Source organism: Argentina silus (genome assembly GCF_951799395.1).
Source record: "Argentina silus genome assembly, chromosome: 10".
In the NCBI taxonomy this organism is placed as follows: Eukaryota; Metazoa; Chordata; class Actinopteri; order Argentiniformes; family Argentinidae; genus Argentina; species Argentina silus.
The window spans coordinates 19,350,153-19,370,780 of NC_139664.1; the positions used below are offsets into that span (position 1 = coordinate 19,350,153).

Below are 20,628 nucleotides of genomic sequence, written 5' to 3' on the forward strand. Positions count from 1 at the left end.
AAAAACAATTATAATATCTTTGAGTGCCGCCAAAATGTTTCTACACTTGCACAAAGGTAAACATTTGCGTACACGGACACGCAAACAGGCTACTCTGCGTGTCCTCAAACACACATTTACTTTTGAGGCCAAAACCCCACGTGACCGTGTTTCATACTGTGAGGGGAGACATTTCTCATCTGTCATTCATTAGATTCTTATAATCAATATAACCATACAACAATCTTTTTCAATCAGTATAACCATGTCATGATGATTATATTTTGTTCAGTCATACACTGTTCTATGATTCTGCTATGATCAGTATATACACCATTGTGATTCGTTGGTGTGTTGTGATCAGAATTATACTCATTTATGATTTTGTATAAAACTAGAATGGCTATGTAGTAACAGTACGAATCAAGATAGTCGGTCAGTATGGGGCCAGTTATATCTGTCCCCTGGGCTCTATCTGTTTTCAATCTAACAATTTGATTTAGGTGCAAGGCCACATTGACCTAAAGGAACCCTCTTGTTGTTGAACTGTGCATGGATTACAGTCCCTGAGAAAAGCCCTATATAAGGATTTTTTTTCTTTTATTATAAGTATTCAAGTTGGGCCAAAAAGATTTTCTTGCACCCTAACAACACCATAGCAAAGATTTGATTGGTTTAAACCATCTTGAGCATTAAATCAAATGAATTGTCCTTATGATTGAGGTTCTACTGTGTCTTATACATTGTAACACTCATCACCCAACAGAGATCTGTCTCGTATGAAGCAAACAAAACACTTTAGAATAAGGTTCATTTATAAGACATTCATAAATAAGTTGCAAAAGTTGTAATGGAATAGCAAATAGTAAAAAGGGTAGAAAAGGTAACTTGTTAACTTAACATTTATTTGTGTGTTACTGTCACCCCACAATGCCTCATTTGGAAACACCCATAAATCAAGTAGCTGGGCCTGAGATTGGAATACCATGACAACTACACAAATCAGCACATTCTTGTGATAGTGGACAGTACTAAGAGATACGTTGTATGTCGCCTTAACTCTTACAGGTAAGTATGCAGGTAAGTGTGACTTAGCATACAGTGGAGGTATAACTCAACAGCTTTCTCTTGCGGACACCAGGTTCTTTTGGATCCCCCAGAAGACACAACAACAGGCAGGAATGCAGGTACGATAAGTATCAACTTTATTCATTCACAAAGTAAATTCACACATCTACTTGAATACTAGATTAATCACGGGCTTGCAGTGATCCCACCAATTGCATTATCTGAAAGTCTCCGACAGAACAAATAAACATGACAAAGTAACATATAGTGTCAATATCATTGATAACAACAACAACATAACAACTCATAACAACGTTTGAAAACATTATTAAAAGTTGAAGATATAATTTCTCACATTTTACCAAGCTTCTGTACTAACAGGCAGGGTTTAATCCTACAATCAAATTTGGTACTTTATTATTCAGTATGTAATCCTAGTTGTCTCTCCTAGACCATGGCAAGATATCATAATGTGTCTTACCTCTGAGTGACCACAATATCTGGTTTACATTATCACAACATCTTAATGTACTGGATTGTTGATGTTGTGCCTTAAATGGTTCTTAATCCTTACGCATAGATTCTATAGATTGAGGTGGAGGAGATTCCCCTCTCTCTAAAAGTATCTAAACTGTCTGAAACTCATGCAACTTCGAAGTTTGTATGATACTTGTATAATTTGACCCACGAAGGCGACTTGGGCAGCGGTGCCTGTCCTATATGATAACGGTCTTGATTAACTAGAACAGGAATGGAGAGACAGAACGTTATATAAACATTATACTTTTTCCTATACCCATTTTCAAACATATACACTACATAAAGCATTGACAGTAATAACATCAAGCTACAGTTGCTTCTTAGTTACCAAAGTGTTCTTAATTTCCAAAAAGAAATAGAATAATACAACATTTTTATAAATAAGTATCACTTTTTATTGGACAGAGTGATGACAATCAGGTAAGTAGGATGAGAGTGTTGGTCAGAAGGACAATGGGCTGGATTCAAACCCAACACGGGCATGCAGTTTCTGTTATGAAGATGGGCACTAACCACCAGACCATCCCAGGCTACAATAAAATACTGAAGTAATGCGGTCAACATCAGATATTCTCCCAAGCTTGTTAACTCACCTGACTGAAGGAGAAACACTCACATGGTGAACTGAGGAGTTGGGACTTGAAGCGATCTAGGTAAGGAAACAAGTATACAAAATGCAGACCAAGTTACACTCCTTTGATTTTGCAATCTATTCACTCCATTTTTTTCCTAGTCATTTCAATCATAACCATTTAGTACATGGGAGCACAGCATGTCTCATACCTTTTAAGATTTTGAGCTTCGTCAGGATTGCCATAAAGTCATCATATTTGATTCCACCATCTGAGTTGTACCGGTCCCACAATGTTTTGAAGGCTCCATCATCCAAAATTAAATCTACATAACAAATTATTACAATTAATAGGTTTATTAGTTTTCAGTACCTAATACTGTTTTATTGAGGTTAATGGATATATAATTTGAGATTGTTTCTTTGTAACAACTCAGCAAATATATCAGCACCCAGTTAAACCTTTGAATTTAAGCCATAAATGATTGTAATTCCAGCTAAATGTTTTCTCCTGTCAATCGACAACAGCCAAGGTAGGTTTATTTGAATTGCACGTCATAACAGTGACATGCTGAGTTTGTGTTAAACAAAAGATGTCATGGCATCATTAAGGGTGAGTAGCACCAACATGGATTACCTGATAAACTGGTTTTAAAAAGTTTTTAGATCTTGCACCAAAATGTTAACCTAGTTTTAAAAGGTTCTTAAAAGAAGAAATTGAAAACGTAAGTGTGTTAACAAAAAATGTATTGCGCCAAATAGGTTATGTTACGTATATATATCAATACCATAATTTATAATGCGCTTTTAGAGACAGAAATGACATTGTTCAATGTTACATTTTTCCCATCAAATCTCCTCCTGGGTTTCATTGTGGTCCGCCAACTACAGCAAGTAGTTCAAATGCTGGGGGGCGGGTATAAAGCTACATTTCTTACCACGGACTTGAAGGGCATTCTTCATTTGGTGTTCCATGACAAAGCCTGGATTTTGCCGCTCGTAGTCTATGTATTCTCTTTTAGTAGTAGACACATAGTCGTTCAGGTATTTGAATTCCTTCACGTCCAGTTTACCTGATTTGTCTTTCTGAGAGAAGCTGGTTAAGGAGAGACTGAACTGTCAATATTGACATGCAAAATGAATGATGAGGACATTAAAAACTTGCAATTGCAGATTTTGTTTGTTCATAATGCTTCTCTGGCAGTTAGAAAGGATACATCCTCTACAACCAACAATAAGTAGGCAGTCTGAAGACTTAGTGCTACATATGAGGAAACAGAACATAACATGGTTGTGATACAAATAAACAGTGTTTTCACTTTGTATGTGTGCACTAGGGATTTCATGAATACCGATTTTTTTACTAGTCATCAGGTATGGCACATCCTTTGAGGGTTCTCCACAGTCCAGGGGAAATGGCAATATGCCTCACAGTTTCAAAACCAAATTGTCAATTAAGTATTAGGCTATGGTTATTTGTCCATTAAATGGTTATATGATGTTGCAAAGTGGCACCGAGCAGCTTGCCATAGGGCAGATTGTTACGGATCACACTTCCCAGTGCGATCCCTAGGTGTCTCCCTCCGGCCGCCCCCTGTGTCGCCTCACCCACTCACTCACTGACTCATAGTGGACTTATTACCTGCCTGCACCTGTGTTTAATTGTCACTAATGCTTTATGTACCCTCACTTCCCTTCACTCCCCGCTCAGTCTTCACAGTGTGTGCACTGTGTGTTGGTCACCTGAGAAAAGTAAGCCATTGAAATTCACTGTTTTTCCCTTTATTTTCAAGTAAGTCTGTGTTTGTATCCTGTGTTAACAAATCAACTTTCAAGTAAAGATCCTTTTTATGCACGCGTCTGCCTCCTTTATATGCACCGTACCTGGGTCCTACCCAAAACCTTACAGTGGAAAGCAATAAGTTTGCTGTCGCATGTATGAAAAGCTGTTCATTTTACACGAGAGGCATCATTTCAATGGTGAATTAATAAGAGCTTATTAATTAAACTGTTGCTGCAGACAATTGCACGTTTCATCATGAGAGGAGCAAAACAACAGTTTTCACGGTATAGTCAAATTCTGTATCACAGAGTGGACTGTTCTGTGAAATCCCTAGTGTGCACAGCAAAATATGTTATGTAATGCTATCAATTCCATAAATCAAATCTAACATTGTTGATGAAGTTCATTTAGCTTGTTGAGGACTTTGTCAGCTGTAAGTTCCTGTAGAGAAACAAATGGAAAAAGTATTACTTTTCACCTCTACACTCATATTACATATAATATATACTACATTTGATCTGAGTATACTCCAGAGGAACTAATGCACGTACGTTTCCTTTCCAACAGTAAAAACCCAGTCGAGGTTATGGTTATGTGATGATGACAACATGTGGTACACATTTTGTTAATACAACTTAGACAATAAGATTGATAACGCACCTCAGGATTGCTATCTTCCTGTGAAAGAAAAGAACATGAAAATCCGTCAGTAAATCAGTTGACGCTAACCTAGGGAAACAACAATCAGGAAGTATGGGCTTGAATGTCATTTTTATGCAGACGACTTGAAGCTGTTTCCACCGAACGCAATACTGCCAATGCCACAGCACTACTTGTAAGCTGCTTTCACAACATAAGGGTTTGGATAAAGGCTGAGTTTCCTTCAACTAAACTGCAATAACACTGAGGTCATTCTATCCTTGTTAAGACCAGGCTTTCCTACTTCGGAAAGCCTGGGGAAATCCTTTGCAGAAAGTAGCTACAAAGGGGTAGAAACCCTTTTGAAATGAGTGACACTTCGCAACATGTTAAACCAATCAAATACCTTGCCTTGGCAGAACTACAAAAAAATCTGTTTCTCCCCAGACCTCCAAAAGAGGCGTGAGAAGCACCAACATGGACCCCCCCCCCTATACCCCCCATCCCCCACATCTGTTTCCCCGTCCGTCTTGTCTCTCTAGTCTAGCTATGTTTTTCTCTATTTTATTTCTATTTATTTTTGTTCTCTGTGCGTTCACTTGTTTTTGTCTTAGACAATTAGTTGTATTACTCATAGTTAGCTTAGCTTCATGCAGTGATGTCACCTTCATTGAGACCTGAGTCAACTGTCGCTGCTGTACTAGAGAAGCTTTAGAGCTCTGCAGCAGGTATCAATACCGCAAAAACATGGCAGGGCTACAATCTTGAGGCAACAGTTAACAGGTCTCAGTGAAGCTCATGTTACTGCATGATGGTAAGCTAACTATGACAACACATAACGTAACATGAAGGACCATGGTGCGCATAATGCACAATACATCAAGGAACATGCTATCAAAGCGTCATACGTTTCATACATGCTACGGATAGGGACACTTACGTGTTCACACGATTCAGTGGTGAATTTGTCACACTCCAACTTACTAGGCCATTGGAAGCCGAACTTCTTCAAGAGGGGTTCACAGTTCAGTGCAGCTAGCTCACAGAGTGTTCTGCAGGGGGGTCGTGCCTTCCCCGACACACACTCCGGAGCGTACACAGAGCATAAGAAGGGCTTTAAGTGAGGAGAACACCGCACTTTTACTAAGGGGTAAAACTGATGTACTTCCAGACCTGCATCGTTCTGGTTAGAGTGGTTAAGTATGTTTGGCATTACAGTTTCATTGTAGGGCAGGTCGAGGCAGAGAGGGATGCTGATTGGCTGACAAGTCCTTGGGGGAAGTGTTGTCGGAATAATCTCTAGACCCTGAATTGAAAGAAATTGAAGTAAACATAATACACAAACATAGAAAAAGCACACAGAGTCATAGAATCAGGATAACCATAAGAAAGCTACATTTCTTACCACGGACATGAAGGGCATTCTACATTTGATCTGAGTATACTCCAGAGGAGCTAATGCACGTATGTTTCCTTTCCAACAGTAAAAACCCAGTCAAGGTTATGTGATGATGACAACATGTGGTACACATTTTGTTAATACAACTTAGACAATAAGATTGATAACGCACCTCAGGATTGCTATCTTCCTGTGAAAGAAAAGAACATGAAAATCCGTCAGTAAATCAGTTTACGCTACCCTTGAGAAGCAACATCAGGAAGTATGGGCTTGAATGTCATTTTTATGCAGCTGACTTGAAGCTGTTTCCACCGAACGCAATACTGCCAATGCCACAGCACTACTTGTAAGCTGCTTTCATAACAAAAGGGTTTGGATAAAGGCTGAGTTTCCTTCAACTAAACTGCAATAACACTGAGGTCATTCTATCCTTGTTAAGACCAAGCTTTCCTACTTCGGAAAGCCTGGGGAAATCCTTTGCAGAAAGTAGCTACAAAGGGGTAGAAACCCTTTTGAAATGAGTGACACTTCGCAACACGTTAAACCAATCAAATACCTTGCCTTGGCAGAACTAAAAAAAATGTGTTTCTCCCCAGACCTCCAAAAGAGGCGTGAGAAGCACCAACATGGACCCCCCCCCCCCTATACCCCCCCACGCTTGTTTCCCTGTCCCTCTGTCTTGTCTCTCTAGTCTAGCTATGTTTTTCTCCATTTTATTTCTATTTATTTTTGTTCTCTGTGCGTTCACTTGTTTTTGTAAAGTGTCTTTGAGTCTTAGACAATTATTTGTATTACTCATAGTTAGCTTAGCTTCATGCAGTGATGTCACCTTCATTGAGACCTGAGTCAACTGTCGCTGCTGTACTAGAGAAGCTTTAGAGCTTTGCAGCAGGTATCAATACCGCATAAATATGGCAGGGCTACAATCTTGAGGCAACAGTTAACAGGTCTCAGTGAAGCTCATGTTACTGCATGATGGTAAGCTAACTATGACAACACATAACGTAACATGAAGGACCATGGTGCGCATAATGCACAATACATCAAGGAACATGCTATCAAAGCGTGATACGTTTCATACATGCTACGGATAGGGACACTTACGTGTTCACACGATTCAGTGGTGAATTTGTCACACTCCAACTTACTAGGCCATTGGAAGCCAAACGTCTTCAAGAGGGGTTCACAGTTCAGTGCGGCAAGCTCACAGAGTGTTCTGCAGGGGGGTCGTGCCTTCCCTGACACACACTCCGGAGCGTACACAGAGCATAAGAAGGGCTTTAAGTGAGGAGAACACTGCACTTTTACTAAGGGAGAAAACGTCTGTAATTCCAGACCTGCATCGTTCTGGTTAGAGTGGTTCAGTATGTTTGGCATTACAGTTTCATTGTAGGGCAGGTCGAGGCAGAGAGGGATGCTGATTGGCTGACAAGTCCTTGGGGGAAGTGTTGTAGGAATAATCTCTGGACCCTGAATTGAAAGAAATTGAAGTAAACATAATACACAAACATAGAAAAAGCACACAGAGTCATCGAATCAGGATAACCATAAGAAAGCTACATTTCTTACCACGGACATGAAGGGCATTCTACATTTGATCTGAGTATACTCCAGAGGAGCTAATGCACGTACGTTTCCTTTCCAACAGTAAAAACCCAGTCGAGGTTATGGTTATGTGATGATGACAACATGTGGTACACATTTTGTTAATACAACTTTGACAATAAGATTGATAACGCACCTCAGGATTGCTATCTTCCTGTGAAAGAAAAGAACATGAAAATCCGTCAGTAAATCAGTTGACGCTAACCTTGGGAAACAACAATCAGGAAGTATGGGCTTGAATGTCATTTTTATGCAGACGACTTGAAGCTGTTTCCACCGAACGCAATACTGCCAATGCCACAGCACTACTTGTAAGCTGCTTTCACAACATAAGGGCTTGGATAAAGGCTGAGTTTCCTTCAACTAAACTGCAATAATACTGAGGTCATTCTATCCTTGTTAAGACCAGGCTTTCCTACTTCAGAAAGCCTGGGGAAATCCTTTGCAGAAAGTAGCTACAAAGGGGTAGAAACCCTTTTGAAATGAGTGACACTTCGCGACACGTTAAACCAATCAAATACCTTGCCTTGGCAGAACTAAAAAAAATCAGTTTCTCCCCAGACCTCCAAAAGAGGTGTGAGAAGCACCAACATGGACCCCCCCCCCTATACCCCCACATCTGTTTCCCCGTCCCTGTCTTGTCCCTCTAGTCTACCTATGTTTTTCTCTATTTTATTTCTATTTATTTTTGTTCTCTGTCCGTTCACTTGTTTTTGTCTTAGACAATTAGTTGTATTACTCATAGATAGCTTAGCTTCATGCAGTGATGTCACCTTCATTGAGACCTGAGTCAACTGTCGCTGCTGTACTAGAGAAGCTTTAGAGCTCTGCAGCAGATATCAATACCGCAAAAACATGGCAGGGCTACAATCTTGAGGCAACAGTTAACAGGTCTCAGTGAAGCTCAAATTACTGCATGATGGTAAGCTAACTATGACAACACATAACGTAACATGAAGGACCATGGTGCGCATAATGCACAATACATCAAGGAACATGCTATCAAAGCGTGATACGTTTCATACATGCTACGGATAGGGACACTTACGTGTTCACACGATTCAGTGGTGAATTTGTCACACTCCAACCTACTAGGCCATTGGAAGCCAAACTTCTTCAAGAGGGGTTCACAGTTCAGTGCGGCTAGCTCACAGAGTGTTCTGCAGGGGGGTCGTGCCTTCCCTGACACACACTCCGGAGCGTACACAGAGCATAAGAAGGGCTTTAAGTGAGGAGAACACTGCACTTGTACTAAGGGAGAAAACGTCTGTAATTCCAGACCTGCATCGTTCTGGTTAGAGTGGTTAAGTATGTTTGGCATTACAGTTTCATTGTAGGGCAAGTCGAGGCAGAGAGGGATGCTGATTGGCTGACAAGTCCTTGGGGGAAATGTTGTAGGAATAATCTCTCGACCCTGAATTGAAAGAAATTAAAACGAAATACTTTGGAATGCTTCACAGAGACAGCCCCAATGCATAACTAGGCATTTAGCCTATACAACTAGATATTTTATGCTACTTATGCAAAGCCATGGTAAATTACAACAAAAAGTATCTTAAAGTATTTTACACTCATGTGTCAAGACAGGCAACAACATTTGAGACTTTTTCTCCTGTGTGGTTAATAAAAGGTTTTTATTACCAGATTTTCTTCATCCAAAATTCTTCAGGTCACTTTCAGATCTGGCTAAGCATTGCAAAAATGTAGAAGAAATACCTGAGTACTATGTTGCCTACAGTTGACCACATTCATACTTACATTGGCACAGGATTGCATTGGATAAGCTCCACATCTGATCTTCCTTGGCCAGGTAAGACCTTTCCGTCTTAGAACCGGTTCGCAGTCATGCTTCACTCTTTCACAGAGCGAATGGCAAGGTGGTATGTTGTCGTTTTCCTCCGACACACAGTTGGGCGAAACAAGGCCGCACAAGAAAGTGGCAACATCTGGTGAACAGCCCGTCTGTACGATCTCCCGAAGTTTCTGCAGGTTGTACCCACTGGCACCGGTTGGATGGGCAGTCATGTTATAGTCCAGGTCTTGACAGAAGTCCACCATAATTGGCATGCAGGGGTGCTTACTGCCACTTAGCTTGTTATGTGCCATCTGCACAGAAAGCAGCAATCCCCAGACCAATAAGACCCAAGTCTCCATTAACCAGTAGTGTGGTATCAACAAGTGTCCTTAAGTGCTGATACAGTACAACCAAGTCAACAGTTTCTGAGAGCTGATTTAAGTTATCCTCAAGGAGAGCACTTCTGTGCTGTCATAGCAACTGCATTCAAGTGTGTGAGAGAGAGAGTGGTTGTCCAGGGCTTTGTTCATGGAATGCAAAACTGAACATCTGGAATTTATTATGTGATTATGTGTGTAGGACCTGGGGGAACAAGCTTTCTCGGTTACGCAATACAAAAATCAGGCAAACCACACTTAAGGTTTCTGAGTCTTGATGGTGTGACGGTGCAGAAGACAAATGATAAACACTTGAACACATAGAATATTTGGAAATAGAATACTTGGAAATACTTGGACAATTCTAACAGAGTGTACAACAAAATTCCTCAAAGGTGAAAAACCTTAATTGGCAACAGCAGTTGGAATGTGGAGGGCTGGGCCAATAGATTTTCACACACTTCCCACCAGTGAGTGCCAGTCCAACCACCATAACAAAACACTTGCATGAACATAAACGGATACTAATACATTTAGTAATTGCATTACTTTTGTTCTTTTTGTTGCATTATCTCACTAATTAATGTACCTGTGATGTTGGTTCTAACTGTATTTCACCTGCACTCACGTTTTTTGTTGGGGTAGTATTTTTGGGATATGACAGAACTCGTACAGGTCATGGGTGTTGCAGTAGAGTAAATGTATAAATGTAAGTAAATGTAACAATATTTATTAGTAGTTGCATGTACTCAAAAAAATAATGTTGAGATTATGCAGCTGGCTACGTTGAATATTTATTTCAGAATGTAATACGATGTTGATGTGATATGACACAACCACCTCCACTCTATATGGTATACGTTTTCCCTGGTGCTCAGTCCGTGACCTTCACCACAAACTCTCCATCATCCTGATCGTCTATACCAAAGTAGACAACATTGTCATGCATATGGGCACCAATGAGATCAGAACTGAGCAGTCAGGGCTCGTAAAGGCAGACTATAAAACTCTTTTAACTTCTCTGCTGGACACTTGGAAACGCGTCATAATCTCGGGGCCCCTCCCCACCCACCAGAGGGGTCTCGAGAGATGGTCCAGGCTGTTTTCCCTCCGCACCTGGCTAAAAGACTACTGTGCCTCAATTAGCGTCCCCTTTGTCAACAACTTTAACCTGTTCTGGGCGAGGCATACCCTCCTCAAGCTGGAGGGCCTCCACCCAAATAGGAGGGGGGCCGGGTTGTTGTCTGAGAATGTGGTCTCCTCCCTTAGACAATGACACTTTTGTATGGTAGGAACTGTTCTGATCTACTGTTCCCCATTCATGATTTTTTATTTTTAGGGCATTTCTGCTTTATTGGGATAGAGACTGTAGAGACTGACAGGAAGGATGGGATTGTTTAGGAGTTTCGAGGTGATGCCGATTCATAATAGGGTGCAAAGTGGAGAGCTAGGAGTGTAGCCTAATGCAGTCGAATGTGTGAATAATATTTTTTTAAATCAACACAAACAAATAATTTGGCTGATTCATGAAAGCTCTCATTTCAATCAATGGAAATCAACTGAGAACATTATTTCACTATGACATAACTATAAGCATCTTAGCCAAGTCATTGAATTAGCTCAGTACTTACACATTTCAACAGTAGCTAAATAGTTGGTAATTAAAGGACAGAACTATAAGCACATCTAATAGATGAATGTCATGTATGATAGCGCAGCAAGCTAGCTACATTCAAAACATTTTAGAATCAAACCACATACTATGCACTAGCTAACATTATTTAGCTAATCATAGCATTACAACCCCCTTTGCTAGGCGATGGTGGATCTGGTAAACAGGCTAAACTCACCATTCTGTAACAATTTGCACAGAATGCAAGTTTCATGGTGGGACCTCTGCCTTGTCAGAAGTTTCATGCATATATGACTGAATGAGACCGATTCTCCCTGCTAGCGCCATCTGTAGCTAGCCATAGAGTTTGTTTGTTTGTGCGACATAGGAGACTTTGAAAAGGATCTGTCAATCAAGTGTGCAAAGTCCACGCCCATATAGGCCTCAGAACTGTCTGACCAGGTAGTTCAGTTCATGTGTTTTATCATAGTTATTGATGTTTTCTTGGATTAACATTTTGGTGGATGTTTAAAATTATACTCAACTTTAACACAAAACACAATTGGAACCATTTAATGTCGACTTTCCAGACCCTTTAATGATTTAATTATTATTCTATTACATTAGAAAGCCTATCAGTAGTACAATACACCGTGGGGCTACTTTCAGACTGCAGCATGGGATGCAGGCATTATGACGTGAGGTGGATCGATTCCGTAATGTCACACACTGATCAAAAACGCAACATTTGCAGTGAAGTTTATACTTGAAGATGAACAGCTATCAACATGCCACGGTATAGTGATAAGGTAAATATACAGTCATCCTTATCTATCTTGTGATAAAATACTCAAATAATTCGTTCATCATGAGTTTTTACATGAAGCTGCAAATAGAATACAAATATATATTAAAATATTCAGTAGTCAGTATTAATCAGCTTTATGAAATGTATTGGAATGTATTTTAAATTATCCTGTTTGTTTGTGATAATGACGATGATAAGACGTCATATTGAGTGAGATGGAGGACAATCAAGATCCCCACACAAACCTGTCAGTGATTTTTTTGATTCATACAATTGGCAAGTGCCAGTGTCTTAGGCTGAATAAATTTGCCAGATATGCAGTATGCATATCCAATGCAGGCAAAATTTAAGATAAATTTAAGCTATACAAGCTAGACCAACCTTTTCTAGCCTACTGAGGCTATGACCCAAAACGCATTGCACAGTGCAGACGCATTCAAACGTCCTTTACAGCTCTTATCGCCACCTTAAAGTTAAGCTGTTGTATACAAGCTAAACCAAACTTTTTAGTCTACCAAGGCTATGACATACTATACAAAACGCAGCGTGTTTGAAACAACTCATACAGTACAGTACAGTACAGTACAGTACAGTACAGTACAGTACAGTACAGTACTCTTTAAAGTGCCGTCCTTTCTATCTGCCGAGGGAGTTTACTGCGGTCTTGCTAGCCGCAGTGTACATCCCTCCAACCTCCAGCAACAGTGACAGGAATGCGGCACTTTGTGAACTGTACCAGGCCATCAGTGAACAACAGACAGCACACCCAGATGGATTTACCATCCTCGCTGGAGATTTTAATCATGCTGACCTTAAGACTGTCCTACCAAAACTCCATCAGCATGTCAATTTCCCAACAAGAGGGGAAAACACCTTGGACTTGGTCTACACTTCCCACAAAGGAGCATACAAGGCCTCCCCCCTCCCCCACATCGGACTCTCTGATCACATCACTGTCATGCTAATGCCAGCATATAGGCCCAGAGTGAAAGTCGGAAAACCGGTCCGGAAAGAGATAACTGTGTGGCCGGAGGGGTCCAGGTCTGCTCTCAAGGACTGTCTTGCAACAACAGACTGGGACATGTTCAAGCAAGCAGCCACACAGAACAACCATACGGACAATGAGGAGCTTACAGACACTGTCCTCTCCTACATCCGTAAGTGCTCTGATGATGTGACCCACAAAAAGACCATCATCACTCGGGCTAACCAGAAGCCATGGCTGACAGGGGCTGTCCATCGGCTGCTGAGGGCCAGAGACAAAGCCTTCAGAGCCGGGGATGAAAATGGCCTAAGAACAGCGAGAGCCAGCCTGTCCCGTGGCATCAAGAAAGCAAAACTGGACTACACAAATAAGATTACCTGCCACTTCAAGGACAGCAGAGACACGCGGAGCCTGTGGCAGGGCATTCAGACCATAACGGACTACAAGCCCGCGCCACAGACCTGCGACAACAACATCTCTCTGCTCAACAACCTCAACAGCTTCTTTGCACGGTTTGAAGCAACAAACACTACAAGCCCACAGAAAACTCCACCCCCCCCCACGATCAGGTCCTGTGCCTGTCTGCTGCCAGTGTGAAGAGGACACTCTCTACCATCAACCCCCGCAAAGCAACAGGCCCAGACAACATCCCAGGCCGTGTGCTGAGGGACTGCGCAGAGGAGCTTAAGGATGTCTTCACGGACATCTTTAACACTTCTTTGCGTCAAGCTGCTGTCCCATCACATTTCAAGACCTCCATCATCATACCTGTGCCAAAGAAATCCGCTCCATCCTGCTTCAATGACTATCGCCCGGTAGCACTGACCCCCATCATCATGAAGTGCTTTGAACGGCTAGTCATGTCTCACATTAAGTCCATCCTCCCCCTCACCCTGGACCCCTTTCAGTTTGCATACCGAGCAAAACGTTCCACAGAGGACGCAATCTGCTCTGCTCTCCACCCAGCCCTCACCCACCTGGAAAAAGCAGACTCATATGTGAGAATGCTTTTCATAGACTTTAGCTCAGCATTTAACACCATAATCCCGCAACAACTGATCTGCAAACTGGACCAGCTGGGGCTCAACACCTCCCTCTGCAACTGGCTGCTGGACTTCCTCAGCGAGAGACCACAGGCAGTACGAGTCGGCAACAACACCTCGAGCAGCATCACACTCAGCACAGGGGCCCCCCAAGGCTGTGTGCTCAGTCCCCTGCTCTTCACCCTGCTGACTCACGACTGCACATCAACCCACAGCACCAATCACATGGTGAAGTTTGCGGACGACACAACTCTGGTGGGTCTCATCTCCAAGAACGACGAGACCCACTATAGAAAGGAGGTCAACCTTCTGACCACGTGGTGCAGAGACAACAACCTCCTGCTGAATGTCAGCAAAACGAAGGAGATTGTGGTCGACTTCCGGAGAGGGCACACCGAACACCCACCACTGACCATCGATGGTGCTGCTGTGGAGAGAGTGAGCAGCACCAAATTCCTGGGGGTGCACATCAGTGAGGACCTCTCCTGGACCACCAACACCGCATCACTGGCGAAGACAGCCCAGCGGCGCCTCTACTTCCTCCGCAAGCTGAAGCGAGCGAAAGCTCCCACACCGATCCTGACAACATTCTACCGAGGCACCATTGAAAGCATCCTGTCCAGCTGCATCACTGTGTGGGGCGGTAGCTGCACCGAACACAGTAGGAAAGCACTGCAACGCATTGTGAACACAGCTGCTAAGATCATTGGTGCCCCACTCCCTTCCCTGCAAGAGACTTACTCCACCCGCCTCACCCGAAAAGCTACCTCGATTGTGAGCGACGCAAGCCACCCCGCACACAGTCTGTTCAGCCTCCTGCCTTCTGGAAGAAGGTATAGGAGCCTCCGTGCCCACACCACCAGACTCACGAAAAGCTTCATACCCCAAGCTGTCAGGAAGCTAAATTCTCTCCCCTCACTTCCCCCAGCCACATCCTCCTAGCTGTCAGGAAGCTGAAACCATCACCCCCCCTCCCAACCCTTCAGCCCCCCCCCCCCCCCCCAAAACACACGGACTCTGGACAATCCACTATTCTATTGCTACAATGCACTATTGCACTATTATTTTTTTATACATAATACACAGTATTTGGCTGCTATTTTACTGACTTTACTGTCTTTACTGACTGCTCTTTTTGCACTGTTTAAATTATTTTTATTGAATGTTTTACGTTTAGTATGTGTTATCTGTTGTGCCTGGGCACTTTATCTGTCTCACCGGGGGAGAGTGAGAAACGTCCTCTCGATTCCTTTGTATGTCTTGACATGTGAAGAATTGACAATAAAGCCACTTTGACACTTTGACAATGTAAACATATCCATCATGCTCAACGATGCCTCCTGGTGGTTGTTTTGCCGAGGTGAATGACCTGAAATAAAACTCCTGGGTGCCGTCGCGGTACTCCTGCGACATCGTCACACCAAAGGCCAAATTCTAAACTTCGGCCTACTGTAAATGTAAGCAATAACCATAGTGTAGGTGTCTTAATCAGTCAATTCAGGACAAGAGTGGAAATCTAATAGGAAAATTACCCAAACCTTAGCATGTGCTTAATAATATAATAATAACATATGCCATTTCGCTGACGCTTTTATCCAAAGCGACTTACATTGCAGTGTGTGCATACATTTCAGTATATATGGTCCCAGCAGGAATCAAACCCACAACCTAAGCGTTGTTAGCGCCATGTTCTACCAACTGAGCCACAGAGGACCACAAAAAATATTACAATTCTGCTTATGTCTCTGAATTCCACAATGAATTCCTATTTTTTTGTTTTGTGGATGTTGTTATCATAGACATCAGTCATGCAGTGTACATTTCCAATCACTTCGTTCATAATTTTTTTGTATAAGGAGGGCTCGTCCGGGATTTGAACCCGGGACCTCTCGCACCCTAAGCGAGAATCATACCCCTAGACCAACGAGCCACCTGCTGTTTAATTTGGTTAACACTCAGGCTATGAAGGAGACATGCTCTAACCCTCTTCCTGAGGCAAAGCTACTGCAGGTAACATGCGACCTTTCAAAGATATTGTGGACATTCACTCCCTGTTGAGATCAGTGAAATTTGAATGCAAACAAGAGAGGATTGGCAGTCCATAAACAATGTGCATTCTACGCACGCCAACCATCTACCCATCAGTGACGTGTGTTAATTTCCTTTTACTTATCTTTTGAGAGCCTGTACAATTGTCATTATCTAATTTATGATTAGGTTGGGCAAGGTTACTGACAATTACTCATATGATCTCAATGTTGTTGTTGATTGTCTGTTACAGATCGCTTATTGTTATTGAGCAGACGAGGCTCATGATGATGAGGTTGCTGACAACTCAGGGAGCAAAGTAGTTTGCAACAGGGCCTTGTCACACCCTCTGGAGGAGCTGATTGGTATCAACCCGAACAAGATATGTAAGAATGTCCATTCACTTCGTGAATCTCAACTCGAGCGCTTTACTGACAGACAAGTAAGGGTCATAGTGCCACTTGTGATACGGAAGACCAATACCGCCATCTCAAAGCAAATCCAGGAAAGCCTTCCTAGTCAAGTCCCAATATAACCCAGAGATAGCTGGATATTTACATGCACAAGTCTCTGCCAAGCTCTGTGGTGGGAATGGTCAGATGACCATAGCAGGCCAGGGAACTCATATGATCATTCCTTCTGAAGAGAGGGAATGGGACAATGTGTCACTATCAGTGCCTGAGACTTGATAAGTCGATGTCACCATTCTTGACAGTTTGGTCCAATTTGCCCAACCAGGGAAAATAGGACTTTGGACTTGCTTTATGCAAACTTCAAGGATACGTACAGTTCCACTGCACTCCCACCCCTCGGCAGATCCGACCACAACCTGGTCCACCTCTCACTCTTCTACAGGCCTATCATCCAGCAGCAGCCTGTGACCACCAGGATGCTGAGGAGATGGTCAAAGGAGGCAAATGAGGCATGATGTTTTGAGGCAACAGACTGGGATGTGCTCTGTGAGTCGCATGGGGAGGACATTGATGGACACACAGACTGCATAACGGAGTACATCAACTTTTGTGTGGACAACCAGGGAGCCAGGACGGAGCCAACAAGAGTTTACAGTTAACTGGCTGGACCTACTATTGTGCCATTGCTATTTTACAGCATATTTACACGATTGTCGCAGACAATGTCGCAGACAAGTAGCATCAAAGTTTGGACATAACAGTGTTAAGCCCATACCATTAAACACCACACCTCCTGTCCTGTTTTGAATGCTACGGAGAGGGGCTTTCCTCCAGGAGCCCGGCTGATACAGCAAATGATCATTTACACACTACCATGGATAGCAAGCTAGATTTATGGTGTGTCGGGCATACATTAACATTAGGACATACATTGTTACATCAGCACCCCTTTCAGCAATGTCATTATGATTATCTGCTTAGCTTTCACATAGTCCTCTAGGCTACAGCTTAGCGTTGTTAATTATTCAACGAAAATAGTTGTAATCACACCCAAACCACATAGTGTTTACTAAATGTTTTACTTTATTGATTTGATGTCAGCAAATATCGTAGCCAAGCTCTGATCCATCCATCCACATCTTGAAACTAGGTGGCGGGGCAGCACATTCAACAGCTGTCGCAACCAGCAGCAGTGTTGTTGTTAGTTGTTTCTGATGTATGTTGCAACTGCTTATAGTACAAGAATGTTCAAGTTAGACTAGCATTCATCAAAACAGTTAGCATTTTGGTCTTCACCATACATCGTCTATGGACACGTGAATGCGATATTTACTAAATGTAATCAAAACTGTATTACCTATGAACTTAACTTAGTCACAGAGCAATGATCTGCGACATAACCTGATGTGACCAAAAGCCGCATCTCAATCAGAATCTCTTAATTTTTATGCACATTTTTTAAGGTACTTGGTAAACCAAAACGGCTGAACTGTTGTAACAATATTCAGGGGATGTGTAGACATTGGCATGGTGAGCAGACATGCGGCAGAGAGAGGTTCATATTGTGGCCGATTTTCCAGCTTTTTGATTGCTTCCAATGCCGTTATGCACCTGTGATTCATCCAGGGAGGGGATTGGCAGGGGAGAGGCTCATATTGTGGCTGACAAAAAGTGGTGCACAGGGGTGAATTATATATATATATATGTGTGTGTGTGTGTGTGTGTGTGTGTGTGCGCGTGCGTGTGTGTACGCCTTGGAGGTCAATTCAATGGAGCCCAAGGGTCAGGTGGAGAGGGGGAGCAGAGAGGGACAGAGAGAGGCTGAGCAAGCACAGCTTTGACCTCCTTTTTTTTGGTCTGCAGCCCCAGTGGAGGTCCAGCAGAGGGAGCCCAAGGATCAGATGGAGAGGGCCAGAGGAGACAGACTACAGGGCAGAGAACGACAGAATTATAAAAGGCATGAAGGAAAGGAGCTATAACCTTCCTTTCCTATTACCTTTTACCAAGGCTTCATGGATGTACCTTTTGCGGAAGTGTGTTAGTTAATTTCGCCCCATAATGCATTGCACCGAAAATGAAATATTTTGACTGGTTAAAATACTCTGAAAACACTTATTAACCCATTTATTAATATCCACTGTAGCATCACAGTGTTGTTTTTCGTAAGCTTGGTGAATGAATACATCTATACAAATTGCTTCACATGACATCAGAGTGAAAGTCAGATTAATTTCTTTCCATGTGACTTTTCCTCCCATCCTTACTTTGAACTTGTTGATGTTTTCAAACGAGGTCTAGGAAAAGTTGAACAGTAAAGAAAAACCACATGACCTGCTTTTTGACCTGGACAGTCCAGAGTCAGACATTGTTCTTCTGGAGTAAGAGTCATAACCAATTCACCATTCACAACAGTATCCTGAAATAGAGGGACTATGCATAAAAAGTGTTGCAATTTCTGAATGGTGAAACCAATATGTACACATCAAATAAATGCTGAGAATCTCTACTTTAACCTAATGGTAATTGTTTGATTTAAACCATTAACCATTTTGAGTTTAGTGTTTTGAATGTTTAACACACATCTGATATTGGCATCAAAAGCAGAAACAACTGTAACAGGGGCACTTATTCGTCGTCTTATAAATCATCCTTCTCTATAGTCTCCCTATTTCTAAAACACCTATGTATTTAGAAGTGACCACCAACATGCTCAAAGATATGCAAGGAAAGCTGACCGTGCTCCTCCGTAAATTGAAACTGCCTCCTAGAACAATTTATTTTATAGTTATACTGTAACTTTAACTGTAATTGTATAGTTATACTGTTATAGGCTGTAGTGGGAATGGGCCTTAAGTCACTGTTGTGCAACAGGTGAAATTAGACATTGATCCTAAGTCTGACTAACAGTCAAAGTTTAGGTATAGGTTTCTGCAACTGGTCCTAGGTATTAGAATATTAATATGTGTGTATAATGGACCTTATACCACAGGTAAGGAGGAATAGTATTTACACATTGTGCTTGTGAATGTGCCTTTGGATAATTATAGTAAATAAACCCAAATCTGTTTACTTTACTTTCTAATGGAATATTCTACCTTTGATTTTGGTCGTCCATCTCCTCATTTTTGTTAAATAGATATGTTAAGATCCTCTTACTTTTCATTAGACTGTGTTATCCTTATTGAATTGAATGATGAATTCCATCTTTCTTTTCTTCACCATGTTTGTTTTCTTGGTCCTGAATTGTCTTTATATACTATGACTACTAAGAGGCACCACATGATGAGACCATGTTTTTTTGGGCACCAGAGAAAATAAACTTACAAAGTAACTAACTAAGGCCTCATACATACCTGCACAAAAAAGGTTACAATAACCGTTGCGTTCCTTAAAACTGTTCTGTCCACATTTAATTATCAAAATAACAATAAACTACAACCACTGAGTGAGTATAGCCACAAGATTCTGTGGATGGGATGTTTCTTTAATACAAGTGTAGCGGAGGTGATTTGGAACCATGCTGTCATGATGAGGTAGCCCTGTCTGAGACCTAAAGACTCAAGTTCTGTAAAATACAAAAAAGCGAATCTACAAAAAGTCACAACGAACATAGTATATTTTGGGAAGCCCAACGATTGTGAACTTACAGACTGCTGTTTCGTCCTTGTTTGGCAGAGAGCTCAGGAAAAAATCAAAGGTTATCAAGTAAAATGTGTATGCCCTATCTAACAATCATTGGACTTCCCGAAATATACTATGTTCGCTGTAACAAAAAGTATTTTACATGGATTTGTTGTATTCTACCTTGTGACATTGCCTTTGTTTTGGCTCTAGCTGAATGAGAGGTGCACACTTTGTCAGACAGTCCTCCACCGAGTCAGTGTGTAGACAGATGTTCATATTGTGGGCCTGATTCACTAAGCACCTGTTTGAATCAATACAGGATAAAACATCAAATTAAAATGTCTTATTTTTGTTTGATT

The 20,628-nt window shown here is 41.9% G+C and overlaps 1 protein-coding gene across 1 annotated transcript; it reads right to left on the minus strand.

The window, feature by feature from the left end:
• Positions 1-952: 952 nt before the first annotated feature.
• LOC310811328 (uncharacterized protein) lies at positions 953-9,642 on the minus strand (the record flags this gene model as incomplete). Its single annotated transcript, XM_083679449.1, has 11 exons — positions 953-1,787; positions 2,181-2,236; positions 2,371-2,484; positions 3,097-3,244; positions 3,376-3,419; positions 4,331-4,382; positions 4,602-4,619; positions 5,521-5,886; positions 7,084-7,149; positions 8,633-8,806; positions 9,553-9,642. The coding sequence occupies 11 exons, from the start codon at positions 9,640-9,642 to the stop codon at positions 1,764-1,766; spliced, it is 1,152 nt and encodes a 383-aa protein (XP_083535575.1). The 3' UTR covers positions 953-1,763.
• Positions 9,643-20,628: the final 10,986 nt, after the last annotated feature.